Below are 14,496 nucleotides of genomic sequence, written 5' to 3'. Positions count from 1 at the left end.
TAGGCCAATACCTCTATTTTTATGGGTTAATGTATTACATAAGTACACGCCTCTGTTACTACTCCTATATATACCTTTGCTTCCCAGAGCTTTCCTCTGTTTCTTTTGCCTCCTCCTGCCCCATCGTCACTTTCCCCTTTATTCCACCTCTTAGAACTTCCTTGCAGCTAAATTGGTATTGCTCAAATACTCACAGGTTCTCTACACCCTCCTACATGTTAGTTTCAATTCCCTAGTTGTTCCACTATCAATGACGCTATCCGCTCACCACACCCTTCTCCCCACCTCCTTCTTCCACCTAGACCCTCCTGGGCCGTTGGCCCCATTGCTTTCTCCCCGAGCTTCCCTCCCGTATCCATCCCATATAAGTAGGCTACCAACAATGTCCTAATCAAAACAATAAGAAAACATAAGGTTGAAAAAAGAAAGAGATTTTTAAAAAACCCTATATTGATCCAGGTCTGTTCGCTGGCTCCCATGAGTCCCTCCCCCCGCCCTCCCCCCCCACCGGTCCTGGGGAGATCTGGGGGCTGCCCCTCTTAGCCCAAAGTCTGGGGGCTGCCCCTCTTAGCTTCCTCAGGGGCTCTGTGGATTGGCTTTACTCCAATTGCTGATCTGTTATGCCCCATTTATGGTTTCTCCCACTGCGGGGGATTTAGTCCACACTGTCTCCCCGCCATGTGTCCCTATTATTGTCCTCTGTCATGGTACGCTCCAGTTAGGAGACAACATGTCTTGAGTTGACTGGCTATTAAACAATACAGTGTCTGGAGTCTTAAAGATTGAAGTTATACAAGTGGCCATTCAACAGTCCTCTCTATGCCTTAGCAGCTCCATTCGGGGTCATCATCCACCAGGCTTGGTGTGCCTATATGGAGTCTAGACCGACTGCCCATTTCTCTTTTTCCTTCTTGGTTTGCTTCTGTGTGGGCATGGTAAGTCGGTTCCTTTACCCCACCTGAATGTTAAGTATCATACTCCAGCTTTATGGTGTGGTGATCTGAGAAAGACGTCTGAATAATCTTTATGTGTTTGAATTTACTCAGGCTTGACTTGTGCCCCAGTATGTGGTCTACTTTGGAAAATGAGCCATGTGGGCTGGAGAAGAATGTGAATTATTTTATGTGTTTAGATGGAAACCTCTATAAATGTCTATCAGGTCCAGTTGCCTAACTGTATTGTTTGGCTCTATAGTCTCTTTGCTGAACTTCTTTCCTAGTGATCTATCTTTCTCAGATAATGGTGTATTAAAATCAGCTACTATGATCGTTGAATCTGTGATTCTTTATTCATCTTATTAATAGTTTGGTAAAATTCGCCACTCAATTGTTAGATGAGTAAATATTCAATATGTCAACTGGTTCCTGGTTTATTGATCCTTAGAGAATTATATAGTGCCCCTCCTTGTCTCTTTTTATGATTTGAACCTTGAGGTCAATTTGTCGGAGATTAGGATTGCCACCCCGCTTTTCTTAAGTTGCCGTTTGCCTGGTATATTTTCTGCTAGTCTTTTTTCTTAATTTAGTTTTGTCTGTGCGCTTAAGAAGTTTCTCTTGCAGGCAACAGATTGTTGGGTTATGTTTTCTGATCCAGTCCTCAAGCCTTTTTCTTTTAATGTATGAATTGAGGCCATTTGAATTCAGAGTTATTATTACGATCTGTGGATTCATTGCTGTCATCCTGTCTTGCGTTTTTGGTGTTTTCCTACCTTCCTTTTATATCAATGTGCTATGTTTGTGTGGGGGACTTCTGTCTTGTCTTTTTTTCCCTCCGAGACCCTATTATCTTGGTAATTGTCCACCTGTTGGCTTCTCGATGGAGTTGGGCTATATGGTGGTCTCCTGATTGTGCTTGGTTCAGGTTGATCCTCTGATCATAGTGAGTTGGTCAGGATCTTCCACAGGGTTGGGTGTCTTGCAGCATATTCTTTGAGTTTTTACTTGTCTTGGAAGCCCCTTACTTCCTTGTCTATCTTAATGGATAATTTGGCAGGGGAAAGGATTCTTGGGCAGGTGGTTTTTTGCTTGTTTGTTTTTGTTTTGTTTTGTTTTGTTTTCAGATTTTGCTCCACTCTCTCCTCTTCTTCATGGGTTCTGGTGATAGGTCTGAGTATATTGTTACCTGAGCTCCCTTGTATGTGACTGTCTTCCTTTCTCTTGCTGTTCTTAAAATTTTCTCTCTTTATTCAATATTTTTACTATTATATGTCTTGGTGAGTTCTTCTTGGGATTTAGTCTAGTTGGTGTCCTATCTGCTTCCTGTATGAGTGCCTGATTCTCATTCATTAAGGTGGGAACGTTTGCTTCCAGAAATTCCTTTGCTATCTTAGCTGTCGACTTGTACGTTGTGTCCTGCTCTGGTAGACCAATTATTTGAATATTGTACCTCTTCATAGCATCTGCCATTGATCTCAGGTTACCTTCAGCTTCTTTAATTTTCCTATCTGACTCTCTTTCTCATTTGCTGAGGTTTGTTTGAGTGTCTTCAAGATCACTTATATGGTTCTCTGCCTCAAGTCTAATAGTAAATTCTGTAACCTTGTGTGTTGTTTCTGCTACCTCATTCATTCGCGCCTGTATTTCCCTTTGGTGTGTGGACTTCAACCCCTCTATTGTGGACTTCATCCTCTCTATTGTGGGCTTCATCTCTTCTATTATTGCATCCTTATTCTTTGTTGCTTTGCTCAACTCCTGTATTACTTCAAGCAGCCTTCTGAAGATTTCATTTTGTTGCAGATCTGAGTCTGATTCTTCTATGAGCACCATTAACTCTGCTACTATGTTTTGTCTCTCTGTTGTTGTTGAGAGTCATGAGGTCTGTTGATGTTTCCTTGACCTCTTTGTGGATATAGGCACCAAGTTTCTGGGAGACCTGGGGGCCCTGAGGTCTTTCTCTGTGTTACTGATAAGGATGCTTTGGGGGGGGGGGGGGCTGCCTGGCCTACTATAGAGGCAGAGTTCTTCGGTGGGTCAGTGGCCAATGGTAGTGAGGAGTTTCAGTGACTGGAGTGGGGCTGGAGCCTGTATGTATACCCCTGGGCTGTTTTGACCTGGTCTGTCAGGGCACGCTTAGCAGCCATTTTTCTGGTTTAAAAAAAATCTTTTAACTGTAACAGCTAATTTAGTCCCCACAATGGTGAGGCTGGGTGGGTGGGGGGAGCTCAGTTTGAATTATTTCCATGAAATAGTTAATATCCTGGAAAGCCTTCATCTTGCAAGGGCTTCTCAGTCCAAGGTCAAGGAAGCAGACAGCTGAGTCTTCCATAGAGTGATGCAGTCAGTCCAGCCAGAGGCAGCAAACAGACAGGTGGGTCCCCCACGATTGGCCAGATCACAGGGTCCAACTGTCCCAAATTCAAGTGATGTACACACCAGCAGCATGGAAATGCACATCAATCTCTCATAAGCCATCAAACAAATATGGAGCCATGAGTGAATTGGATGTACAGTCGCCAAAAGGGTCCATGGTAGTAAATGTCTTGTCCCTCACCTAACTTGCCGCCACAGCGGCCACCGCTGGACACTGAGCACCCACCTCTGGCTGCCGGCCTCTAACCGCCTGCCACCTACCACCTGCTGTCTGCCATCCACCACCCTTCCAGTGGTTATGATGATGAAACACACTCTTCATTCAACTCGCTCTACTCGTTTGAATCTCCTGGATGGCCATGATCTTACCAGCTAGGTCCGCGTACAGCATGGGCTGATGCTAGGTGGGAAAGGGACCCGGCAGGATGCTTGAGTACCCGGCAGGAGGTTGGAGAACTAGGCAGGAGGCTGGAGGACCAGCCAGGAGGCTAGAGGACCAAAAAAAAATTTTTTTTAAGATGTCTAATAGAAGGCAAAGGTGGAGGAGAATTCGCTGCCAAGGGAGGGGGTGCTGATCGAGGGTTCCAGAGTCAGCCTATGTATGGGGAATGTTTACTCTTCAGATGAACGATGCACTTATGCCTGCTCCCCGTGGCCTGGGATGCTAGGGAAGTGCTGAGCTGGTGTGCAGACAGCGGGAGTGACACCCACGGGAGCACCCAGGGCTGCTAGGACTGTGTGGGCCGGTGCTGGTGGAGTGAGCTGTGGAAGCAGGCTGGCAGGCAGAGGTTTCAGTGGAGGACTCTCAGGCAACAATGGGGGTTGGGGAACCACCTGTCACAGGTCACCTAACCTGCTACAGGTAGACTGCAGGTCAGTTCCTGGGGCCCTGGGGGAATGGAAGGAGAGACCTGAGCTTGGTGGCAGATTGCTGCCACATGGGAAGGAAGCCGCTTTCCAAAGGAGCTGTGTCCTCCCACAGCTGTGTGTGTCGCAGCAGGGCAGCCAAGCAGCTCCTGGTGTAGAGACCAGGCCTGGGGGTGGGGTGGGGCAATCAGTGACCTCAGTGGTGGCAGAGGCAGTGGTGGAGGTAGCGGCATATAAGGGCAGCTCAGTTGGAGGAGCTAAGATGTCTCAAGGATCAGATCTCCGGGTTCCAGCTCAAGATAGATGTGTGTGGGGAAGGGGGGCTTATCCTAGGGGATCCTATTACTCACCAGAATCCTTCCACTAGGCCACTTGGACATCAGACCCATCATGCACAAAAGCGCTCTCGGTGTGTGCTGTTTACCTGAGCACCATCTTGACCTGATCCCAACCCTTGCTCTTTTACGTCACTTAACCATTTTCCAATAAGCATTGAGTATTGACTGAGAGAATATAAAGCATTTACAGTGATATGAAGCACATACATGAGAAGCGCTCAATACATGCTAGTTATTATTATTATTCATACTAATCTGGCCAAAGCAAACAAATAAAACAAAAATTGACTCCAGATGGGTGTCTTATAGACATGCATGGAACATACCTGTTCACATGTTTAGAGGAAGGTCTCTGTCACTAAGCAATCAACGATGAACAAAAATGGTTCAGTTCTCTACTTGTAATACATGATGGAGGGGGCACAGGATGCAGTACGCATAAGATCCTTGAGCAGTCCCCTTGTGCCTGCCTTGCTGCTGTTGTTGTCTGGTACTGTGGAGACTGCTTTGACTCATAGCAACCCCATCTACATCAAAGCAAGCACTGCACAGTCCTGCACCATCCCCACTACCATTGATATGGGTGAGTCCCAGGTACAGGCACTGTGCCAACCCATCTCATTGAGGGTTTTCAGGTTTTCCACTACCTTCTACCTTATCAAGCATGATGGCCTCTTCCACAGTCTTCTCATTCCTAGTAACAACTAAATGATAACATAAATCTAAACAATGCAAAAAATAAGGAAATGTTCTCGTTATGATATAGCAACATGTATTGTATAGGCAACTTCATAATGAGTAGACTGCATAATTAAGTCATTTGACACTTAGAATTTTCTAAGGAGAAGTTCTAACAGGGGTGAGAACAGTTTAACATATTTTACATAAGTTCTACAATGAGATCCATAAGCAGAACTCTACCAGCAAGATGAATGGAAAGGAATATTCATATTCTATTGTTTTAAAATATAATTCTAAATGTGTGCTTCAGGTGATAGTATTTTATCTATGGTTGTACTCTTTCCATGTCTGCAGAGTCAAGAACCCACATTTTTAATAAAGTGGCTTCTCAAACTCTGGAAGGTAGGTATTATCCGTATTCTACTCATGGGGACAATAAAGGTTATATTTACATATCCAGTAATTTGTTGAGTTGAGATGTAATCTCTCAAAATCTATGCTTAAAAGATAATACTGTACTGTGTAAGTGAGAGGACAATCTGCAGAATTGTCAGAAGGAAGATCATAAATGCTACAGATTGACTGCCTGGAAATATAATTGGAAGAATATAATGTGTAAAAATACTGCACTATTAGTAACATTTATAAATGAATGGATATATACGTATACACACGTATAGTTGTCAGGAGAGACCAGACCCTGTAGAAGGACATCGTGCTTGAAAAAGTTAAGGAGCAGAAAAAAGAGGAAGTTCCTCAAGGAGATAGACTGACACAGTGGCTGCAACAATGGGCTCAGGCATGGCACAGTCATGAGGATAGCCCGGGACTGACAGTGTTTGGTTCTGTTGTGCAGAGAGTCTCTATGGGCTGGAACTGACCTGACAGCACCTAACAGCAGCATAAATACAGGAAACAGTAGAATATTAAAGATAACACATGCTCTACTCTAGCAAAAACCAATTTGGTAAAAAAAAAATCTTAAGCTACAAAACATAGGAGTAAGTCTTTCTGACTCAGAATCAGACAGTAATTTCTTAGATACAAACCAAAAGCAGAAGTAAGAGAAGAAAAACTAGGCAAAGTGAATTAAACCGAAATGAAATACTTGTGCTAAAGTGATACCATGAAAAAAGTGAAAAGACAACTCATAGAATGGGAAGAAATATTTTTTAATCAATCTAGTATATCCGATAAAGAACCTTCATCTAGAATATATAAAGAGCTCTTGCCATTCAATAAACAAAAGGCAACCCAATTTGAAAAGGTATAAATAGAAATGTCGTCAAGTAAGACAGATAAGTAATCCACACACATTAGTCATAGGGAAATGCAGCTCAGAATCACAGAGACGCCACTTCACCCTACTGGGATGGCTAGAATAAAAGAGCAAAACCCAAAGCAATCACAAGTGTTGGTTAGTGTTGTGAGAAACCCGAGCCCTCATGCCCTGCAGTGTAACATGATACAACTGTCCCAGGAAGCAATTTAGCAGGCCTTTGGAAGTTTTCATATGACCGTACAATTCATTACCAGTTATATACCCATTGGAAATGAACATTATGAAAGCATTATTTAATTGTGGGGAAATACTCAAATGTAGTATCAACTTATAATTGGGTAAGCAAAATGAGGTCTATCCATACAAATTTAAGAAAAACTACTGCCATCAGGTCAGTTCCAAATCATAGCCACCCTAAAGGATATAGTAGAATTGCGCCTCTGAGTTTCTGAGACTATAACCATTTAAAGGAGTAGAGAGCCTTGTTTTCTCCCTCGGAGCGGCTGGTGGTTTCAAACAGCCCAACGTGTAACAATTAAGCCATAGCAGCTGGTTCTATCCATACAATGGGATCTTATTTGGTCATTAAAAAATAAAGTGAGATACTGATTGCGCTAATATGGGTTGACTGGAGCAACAAATTCATAGACACTCATACAAAAAAGCAATTGTATATTGAGAAAACATCCCAGCTCAGTCCAGATCAAGTCCATAAGTCTAATATTAGCTCATATGTTTGATTCCTCTTTAGACTCATGCAGCACATGCAGTGATGCAGCATGCAGGAAGATCATAGGCCAGTGGGTAGAAGGTCTTTTGTATCCAGTGGCGATGGAAGGATCTCCGTGTTGGCGTGGGTCTCCGCATGTCTCCACCAGCTCTCTGAGTGTCTCAACAGGAACGAGAGGGCAGAGAGACTGGGTCAGGCTTCCAGTGAACGATTTATCTCCGTTGTGCCGCAAATGAGGTCATCCAGCTGCCACCTGATTGTCAGTCTAGACTCCACCCCTTTGCTCAATTTGACAGGAGATTATGTAACTACCACACTGATAAATGCTATAACTTGATGAACTTGAAAACATTCTGCCAGTTGAAATAAGCCAGTCACAAAAGGCCACATTTCATTGTAATATCATGAATAGGCAAATCTATTGCAAAAGAAAGTAGATCAGTGGGTCCCTAAGACTAGAGGATGGGGAGGATGGAATAGGGATGAAGGATGGGGAGGATGGAATAGGGATGACAGCTAATGTGAAGGGTTCATTATAGAGGAGACAACAATGTTGTAGGATTAGACTGGTAATGGTGTGTAATTCTGTGAATATACTAAACATGGGGTTACATAATTTATAAGGTAAATGTATGGTTTGTAAATTATACTTAAAGATCTCATAATGCAAACAATCCCAGACCAACTCTATCTCAATGTGTGGTGCCAAGGATCAGTTCTCCCACCCCACCCCTCCTGTGCCCAGGGGTTACATTGTGAAACGAAGGTCAAGAACCTTATTTCTGGAATCCGCTCTCTGAATGAAATAGAACACAACAAGATTAATAAGCTAGGTACTAGTGAGCTGAACTGGTTGGTGTTAGGCATTGTGCATCAGACAATCAGATGGTCTGCTCTGCTAGGAATGCCAAGAAGAAGAAGAAGTGTGTCACACCCATGATTAAAAAGAACATTTTGAAGTCTATCCTGAAGTGTAACACTGTCAGTAATTCTATAACATCCACAGCCCTACAAGGAAGGCAAGTTACTCTGAAAAGGATTAAAGTTTACACACCAAGCACCATTGCCCAAGATGAGGAAATGGAAAATGTTTACCAGCTCCTGCTACCTGAAACTGATCAAGCATGAAATCACAGTGCATTGGTAATTACAGTTTAAATCCCATGAAGGGAAACTCTGGGAGCCTTCCTCAAGTCTCACTTCTCAAGTGTGGTTCCCAAACAAGAGCACCAGGATCACTGGGGTATCCATTAGACCTGCAGAATGTCAACCCCACCCTAAGCCAGTAAGTCAGAACTTGCATTTTTTAACAAGAACCTCAGGTGATTAATCTGTACATTAAAGCTTGAGCCTCACAATGAATTCAGTAGGGGGAAGGGAGCATTAGAACTGATTGTGATGATGTACATACAACTTTTTAAAAATGTGATTTAACTATGGAAGTGTATGATGTGTGAATACGCTATCAAGAAAACTACTTTAAAATAAAAGAAGAAGAAACCAAATTTGACCAATGGTTACCATGGGTAAAGGAGCAAGAATTTCTGCTTAGGGGGCCTTGAGTTCATTGTTATGGTAGTAGAATAATTTGGAAAAGGATATCAATAACTATTGTACAACACAAATAATATATTCAATGGCACTGAATTATACACATAGAAGTTGTTGAATTGGAGAATGTTTCATTGTGTATATTTTTGCCACAATTAAAAAAAATTTATGAATAAAAAATAAAGCTTGGGCTTCTAAAGCCTTGATTTGCAAGCTTGGAAATTGGAGTCACCTGAGGAGTTAAGAAATGCGTAATATGTGCAGAAATCTTACTGCCATGAAGTACAGCCTCAGTGGCTAGATTCCAAAAGTGCTCAAGGTGACTCTAAGGTGCAGGCAAGTTGGAGAATCACTAGTATAAAAACTGTTTGAAGAGATTTGATGGTGATGCGAAGATGAAGATAAGTCAAATTCATTATTGTTTTCAACACGGGGCTAAGCTATAGGAATAAAAGGGTGCATGAGAAAGTGGAGATTCTTGATGACAACAAATTTCCAAGGCGTAGGAATGAGATGAGAGTAAGCCAACTCAAGGGAGAGCGTGGCCCAACCATGAGCACAGGTATAAACAGAACTGGAAACACCAGCATATTCCCTCCTGATACAGGATTAAGAACTTTCATATGATTATTAGAACCTATTCAAACTTAATTGACAAAAGATTTGTGAGTTTTTAGAAGTTTTTAAAGCCATTAGTAATTCTTAAGTGTTTTAAAGTGCACTGACAAGGTGTGGACGTTTCCTGAACTTTCTTTTCCTTTGGTGGATGAAGGAGAAGGTGAATTTGTTAACACCTTATTGTGTGTTCCTTCCCAGGATGCTGAGAATCCATGTCCAATGTCTGAGCTACGGGGAAATTCAATACTGCATGCAGAGACAGGGCCTTGTTCTTCCTGGGCATGTCATTCAAACCCCTGGAGAATAAAACCTCCCCATCCCAGGCCACATCTCCTCAATAACCAATAATCCGCAATAATCTCTCTGCCCTGTATTCGCCTTTTCAAAATTATGACCACAAAATATCAAAGACAAAATATGAATAAATACCAGATAGAAAAGAGACAAATACATTGACAAAAATAATTTATTTTATTATTAGTCTCAATAATAATAACAGAACTTAGAGGACCGTAGAATGACAGCTTTTATGTGAAGGGGAAAAAAAATTTCATGCTAGAATTTTATAGCCAGCAAACTGATTGCTCCCCAAAGCTAGGGAGTGTAAAGACAAATACAATTTTCTGACAAATAAAAAGTGGGAGTCCTTGCTATAAACAGCATTTCTAAAGACATTCTGAAGAGTACATTTCAAGAAGAATAAAAGGAACCGCAGAACCTCTGATATGATGAGCAAAGAAAATGACTAATGTAAGAATAAGCCACTTGTAACAACAAGTTGATTGTAATGATGCCTGATGTGTGGGGTTGAAAATAAGGAAACAGAATTAAAATCCCTCATGGTCGTGACAAAGAAGTCAGGAGAGAAAATAAAAATGAATGAACGCATTGTAAAGTCTGTAAATTGTTCAGAACAGGGTAGGGCACTTAATTTAATTTGGATTTAGCATCCAGGGAACATTCTGACTGTACTTCTTCAGGTTTGCTGGTTCTTCTGATAGTCCACAGTACTGTAGATATTCTTCACCTGCCCCATCATTCAAATGCACCGCCTCTTTTCTTCAGTCTTCCTCATGCAGTGTCCACCTTTCACGCACATATGAGACCATTGAAAATACCTTGGCTTGCGTCAAACACACCGTATTCCTCAAAGTGACATCACTGCTTTTTAACTTTTTAAAGAGATCTTGTGCAGCAGACTTACCCAATGCGATACATCATTTGATTTCTGGACTACTTCCATGGCATTGATTGTGGATTCAAGCAAGATGGGGTCTTTGACAACTTCAATCTTTTCTCCATCTGTCATGATGTTGTCTGTTGGTTTTCCTTCTGTGTGCCACAGTAATTTTCCTGTTTCTAGGAATCACTTCCTATCAAAGGACAACAACTGCACTGTGTCTATTCTTTACTAGATCCCAATTCCTGGTATTTGGGATTACAAATACCCTCATTGAGAAAATGAGAAAAGAGAAGCACCCTTCCCCGCAGTGCTGCGCCTGCTGCACCCAGGGCTAGAGGCCTACTGACTATTGCCCTTCTAATCCCTTCCAGGAATGAGCTTGATGGAGGAGAGAGGGACAAGGAACCGTATAAGATTCTAAAGCTAAATGGATTCCATTTAAAGGACTAGCATTTACTTTGAGATAATGTCCTTCCTATTTTTCTTATTAAATTATGTTTTTAATTAAATAATGGTGGTAGCAATTGAAGGATTTTTTGTTTTCTAATGTTACTTTTCCACTCATTTATTTTTGTTTTACTATTGCCTTACTTGGTAAAAAGAAAGTTGCAAACATTAACCTAGATCTTTTTTTGAAATTTTGTTAGTCCCTGAAATCCATAGCTCCTAATGCCACCCATTAAATAGACACAGCAGATGAAAAGTGAATGAGTGGTGCGATGTTTTAGAAGAGAAACTATACAGGTGAACACAGGTTTACCTGCTAGCATATCCTCTGTTACATCAAGAGCCTTATTGGTCATTCAGAGATTGGAATATATCTAACCACTTCTTCCATAAGGTGGAGCCTATACTAGCAAAATGTCCTGGCTACTCCTGTGTTCCTCACAAATATCTGATGGCATTTATAGTCCCAGTTTTTAAGACCATGATTCTGAGAGTCATCTGCTCAGAATTTTGTCACGATCTCACTATATTGCTTCCTCATTTGTAACAGTAGGAAGTTGAGCTAAATCATCTTTGAGTTTCTTTTCCACATGCACGTGGGTTGTATTATATTTACATGTCCACTTAAAAAGACAAATCTTAATGAGATCTAGGTATTTCACATCTATTTGTATAAAATCGAAGTTCCATGCTACAAATGTGGATACAAACGACAGGAATAGTCCTGGTGCAGGCTAATCTGTCAAAGGCATATTGCATCTGTAATATCAGTGCTATTTTGAATAGATGTCGTGTCTTCATTTCCTTGTGAATATTCAGTGTGAAGTTAGCTGGCTACACAGGGTGAATGGGATTCTCATTTCTCTGGTGCAGGGAATGGTTAGGCTCAACAACAGTAAACTGTTTATGGCAGGGAGTCATAGGACATATTTTTAAGACCACGATATGCTAGATACTGATGTTCTATAAATGTTTAGACAATGTTTGAATGCAGACAAGGTGACTGCCTGCAAGTGGACGGGCCACAGATTTTGGAGACCTGTGGATTCATGACAAGGTTGTTAACTGGTAGGACTGTTACTTCCTACACATTCAAGGAAAGGAAGTATTAAAATAACTCGTACCCATTTGAGAGAGGAAATTAATGTTTCCTAAAAAATTCTTTTCTAGTGAAGGAAGTCCATCCCCCAGAGTGGAGTTGCTGCATAACATCGACCCAAACTTTGTTGACACCTCGCCATGTGAGTACCCAGTCTACTCTTCCTCAATCTCTGGTCTCGAAGACAGTTTTATTACCTAATGCATCTCCGTCCTCGTGTTCTCTTTCATCGTTTGAGTTGATAAAGGCAAACGGTCCTCCCCGGCCCTTGTTCCACTAATCTCACTGTGGCTTCAGCGCCACAGAGAGCGGCATGCCGCAGGAGGAGCACCGGGTTATAAATCAGCAGAGGTGATTACCATTTCTAGTCATTTTGCTCTCTGTGAAACCGAAGAAACTATGGGGTCTCTGAGACGTCACTTGTTGTTGCCCTGTTCTCATTGAAGAACATCATGGCCCTCTTCTAGAGAATTCCTGGTCAAATAAGTCAGGCTCAAGTGCCAAATTGAGTGAGTCTTCACAACCATTGGTTGGCCTGGCTTGGTGCTACCTACCACCTGCTGGGTCCCCGGGTTATGTCTTAGTTTGGATTCTAGAGGAACAAAGCCATTGGGATACGCACACACTCACACACGCACGCATTTACTATCAGTCCACAGCAATGGCTATCTCTTCTGTCTGTGAGAGCAAAGTGCCACTGTCCCCATCATGCATGGGCAGCCCGTGGGTGTTTTCACCTTAGGTCTTTGTGGTGCTATTTCCACTCTCGTCCGCAGTGAGGCAGAGGTAGAGACAGCCAGAGCATGCTGAGAGACCTTTCCTTTGAAGACGATGCTATCGGAGCTTCCTATGAACTTCATTTGTGGAAGGGAGTTAATTCTAGCCCTTGTGACGCAGTGGGTTATGCCTTGGGCTACTATGTGCAAGGTAGGCAGTTCAAACTGACAAGCCACACTGTGGGAGAAACATGAAGCTGCCTGCTCCTATACAGATTTATCATCTCAGAAACCCCACAGAGCAGGTCTGCGCTGCCTTATGTGGTCCTTGTGAGTTGGAATTGGCGAAATGGCAGTGGGTTGGTTGGTTGGTTGGTTGGTTGGTTGGCTGGTTTATAAAACAATATGTATTTATGAGAGAACCAAGCCTGGAAATCATATTGTTAGACTACAAAATCTGCAGACCTCCGTGTCATCGAGTCCGTTCTGACTCAGCAGGTTTCCGAGGAAGCAAACAGTCATGTTTCTCCTGTAGAGCGGCTGGTGGGGCTGAACTGCCCGCTTTGCAGTTAGCACATACCCAATGATACGCTTTGGAAGCTTTCATGGAATTTGAAAACAGTCCATTTAGAGGACCAACCATGTAGTTAGTGTTATAACAGGAATGTTCCTTGCGTTTCTAAGTCTGGTGCGACCCAGAGTGTTTGTACTGAGAGTCAATTCTGACTCATAGTGACTCTACAGGACTCTACAGGGTAGAACTGCCCTTGAGGATTTCCGAGACTATAACTCTTTACGGGAGTAGAAAGCCCCGCCTTTCTCCTGAGAAGCTGCTGGTGGTTTTGAACTGCTCGCCTTTCAGATCTGGGCCCAATGCCCAACCTGTTCCACCAGGGCACCCGTGTCTGGGAGCAGAGGGAAATATTCTACCTCCATCTCTCTGCGGCCACGTCGTGGAGAGGTGAAGATAGTGAATTAAATGAATCCCTGAGTTACTCGCTGACTCCACTGGTCTGTAGATCTTTGTATCAATAGGACTTCCAAGGAGCCAAGCTGCTCCCTTGGTTTCTCTCCTCATTTGCCCTGTTAGGACGGATACACTCCTTAACCAGCAGTGACAGCCATCGGCATGGTGGCAAATAGAGAAATACTACTGGAAACATTATGAACAGGAAATCAACTTGAATTCTGATCTGACATTGTTGATGCTACTTTCTGCTGACCTCCGTGAGTCCTATTCAAGAGTGTCTGACTTTAATCTGCTTTTCTGCCTGCGCTCTCTCTCCTTCAGGGGATGTTCTTGGGAGTGGTGCGCCAGGGGCTCCCAGATCACAAATCATAGGCGTAGGTTTAGGATGCTTCCTAGGGCAGGCCCTGTGCTTCCTAAGTAAGCCCAGGGTTTCTAGAAGCTGGCCGCTTGGTTTTTAGCAGCGATTGCCCGCCATTTTATTACTCTAAGGTTAAAGGATACCCCCAGACAGCCTTCCTCTGGGGATGTGAAGTTGGGGTTATTTACATGGTCATATACTCTTTGTAGGTTATAACTTGAATAAAGGATACCCCCAAAAGGCTGACTCAAATGTCTGATTCACACAAGACAGATGTCATAGACCGAGGGCTCTGTCACCCCACAGTGATCTCAGTGAAGTGTAGAAACTGTGCAGACAGGCCTCGGT

At 42.7% G+C, this 14,496-nt stretch overlaps 1 protein-coding gene across 1 annotated transcript in view; it reads left to right on the top strand.

Annotated features, from left to right (window-relative positions):
• ARSB (arylsulfatase B) overlaps positions 1-14,496 on the top strand; it is a 225,540-nt gene that overhangs the window by 129,293 nt on the left and 81,751 nt on the right. Inside the window, exon 6 of the mRNA XM_075541208.1 lies at positions 12,176-12,246. Within this exon, the coding sequence (XP_075397323.1) occupies positions 12,176-12,246 (71 nt within the window). The remainder of the gene's footprint in view (positions 1-12,175; positions 12,247-14,496) is intronic.

Source organism: Tenrec ecaudatus, chromosome 2 (genome assembly GCF_050624435.1).
Source record: "Tenrec ecaudatus isolate mTenEca1 chromosome 2, mTenEca1.hap1, whole genome shotgun sequence".
Lineage (NCBI taxonomy): Eukaryota > Metazoa > Chordata > Mammalia > Afrosoricida > Tenrecidae > Tenrec > Tenrec ecaudatus.
The sequence above is the reverse complement of the archived record's forward strand: the minus strand, read 5'-3'. Positions and strand labels throughout refer to the sequence as shown.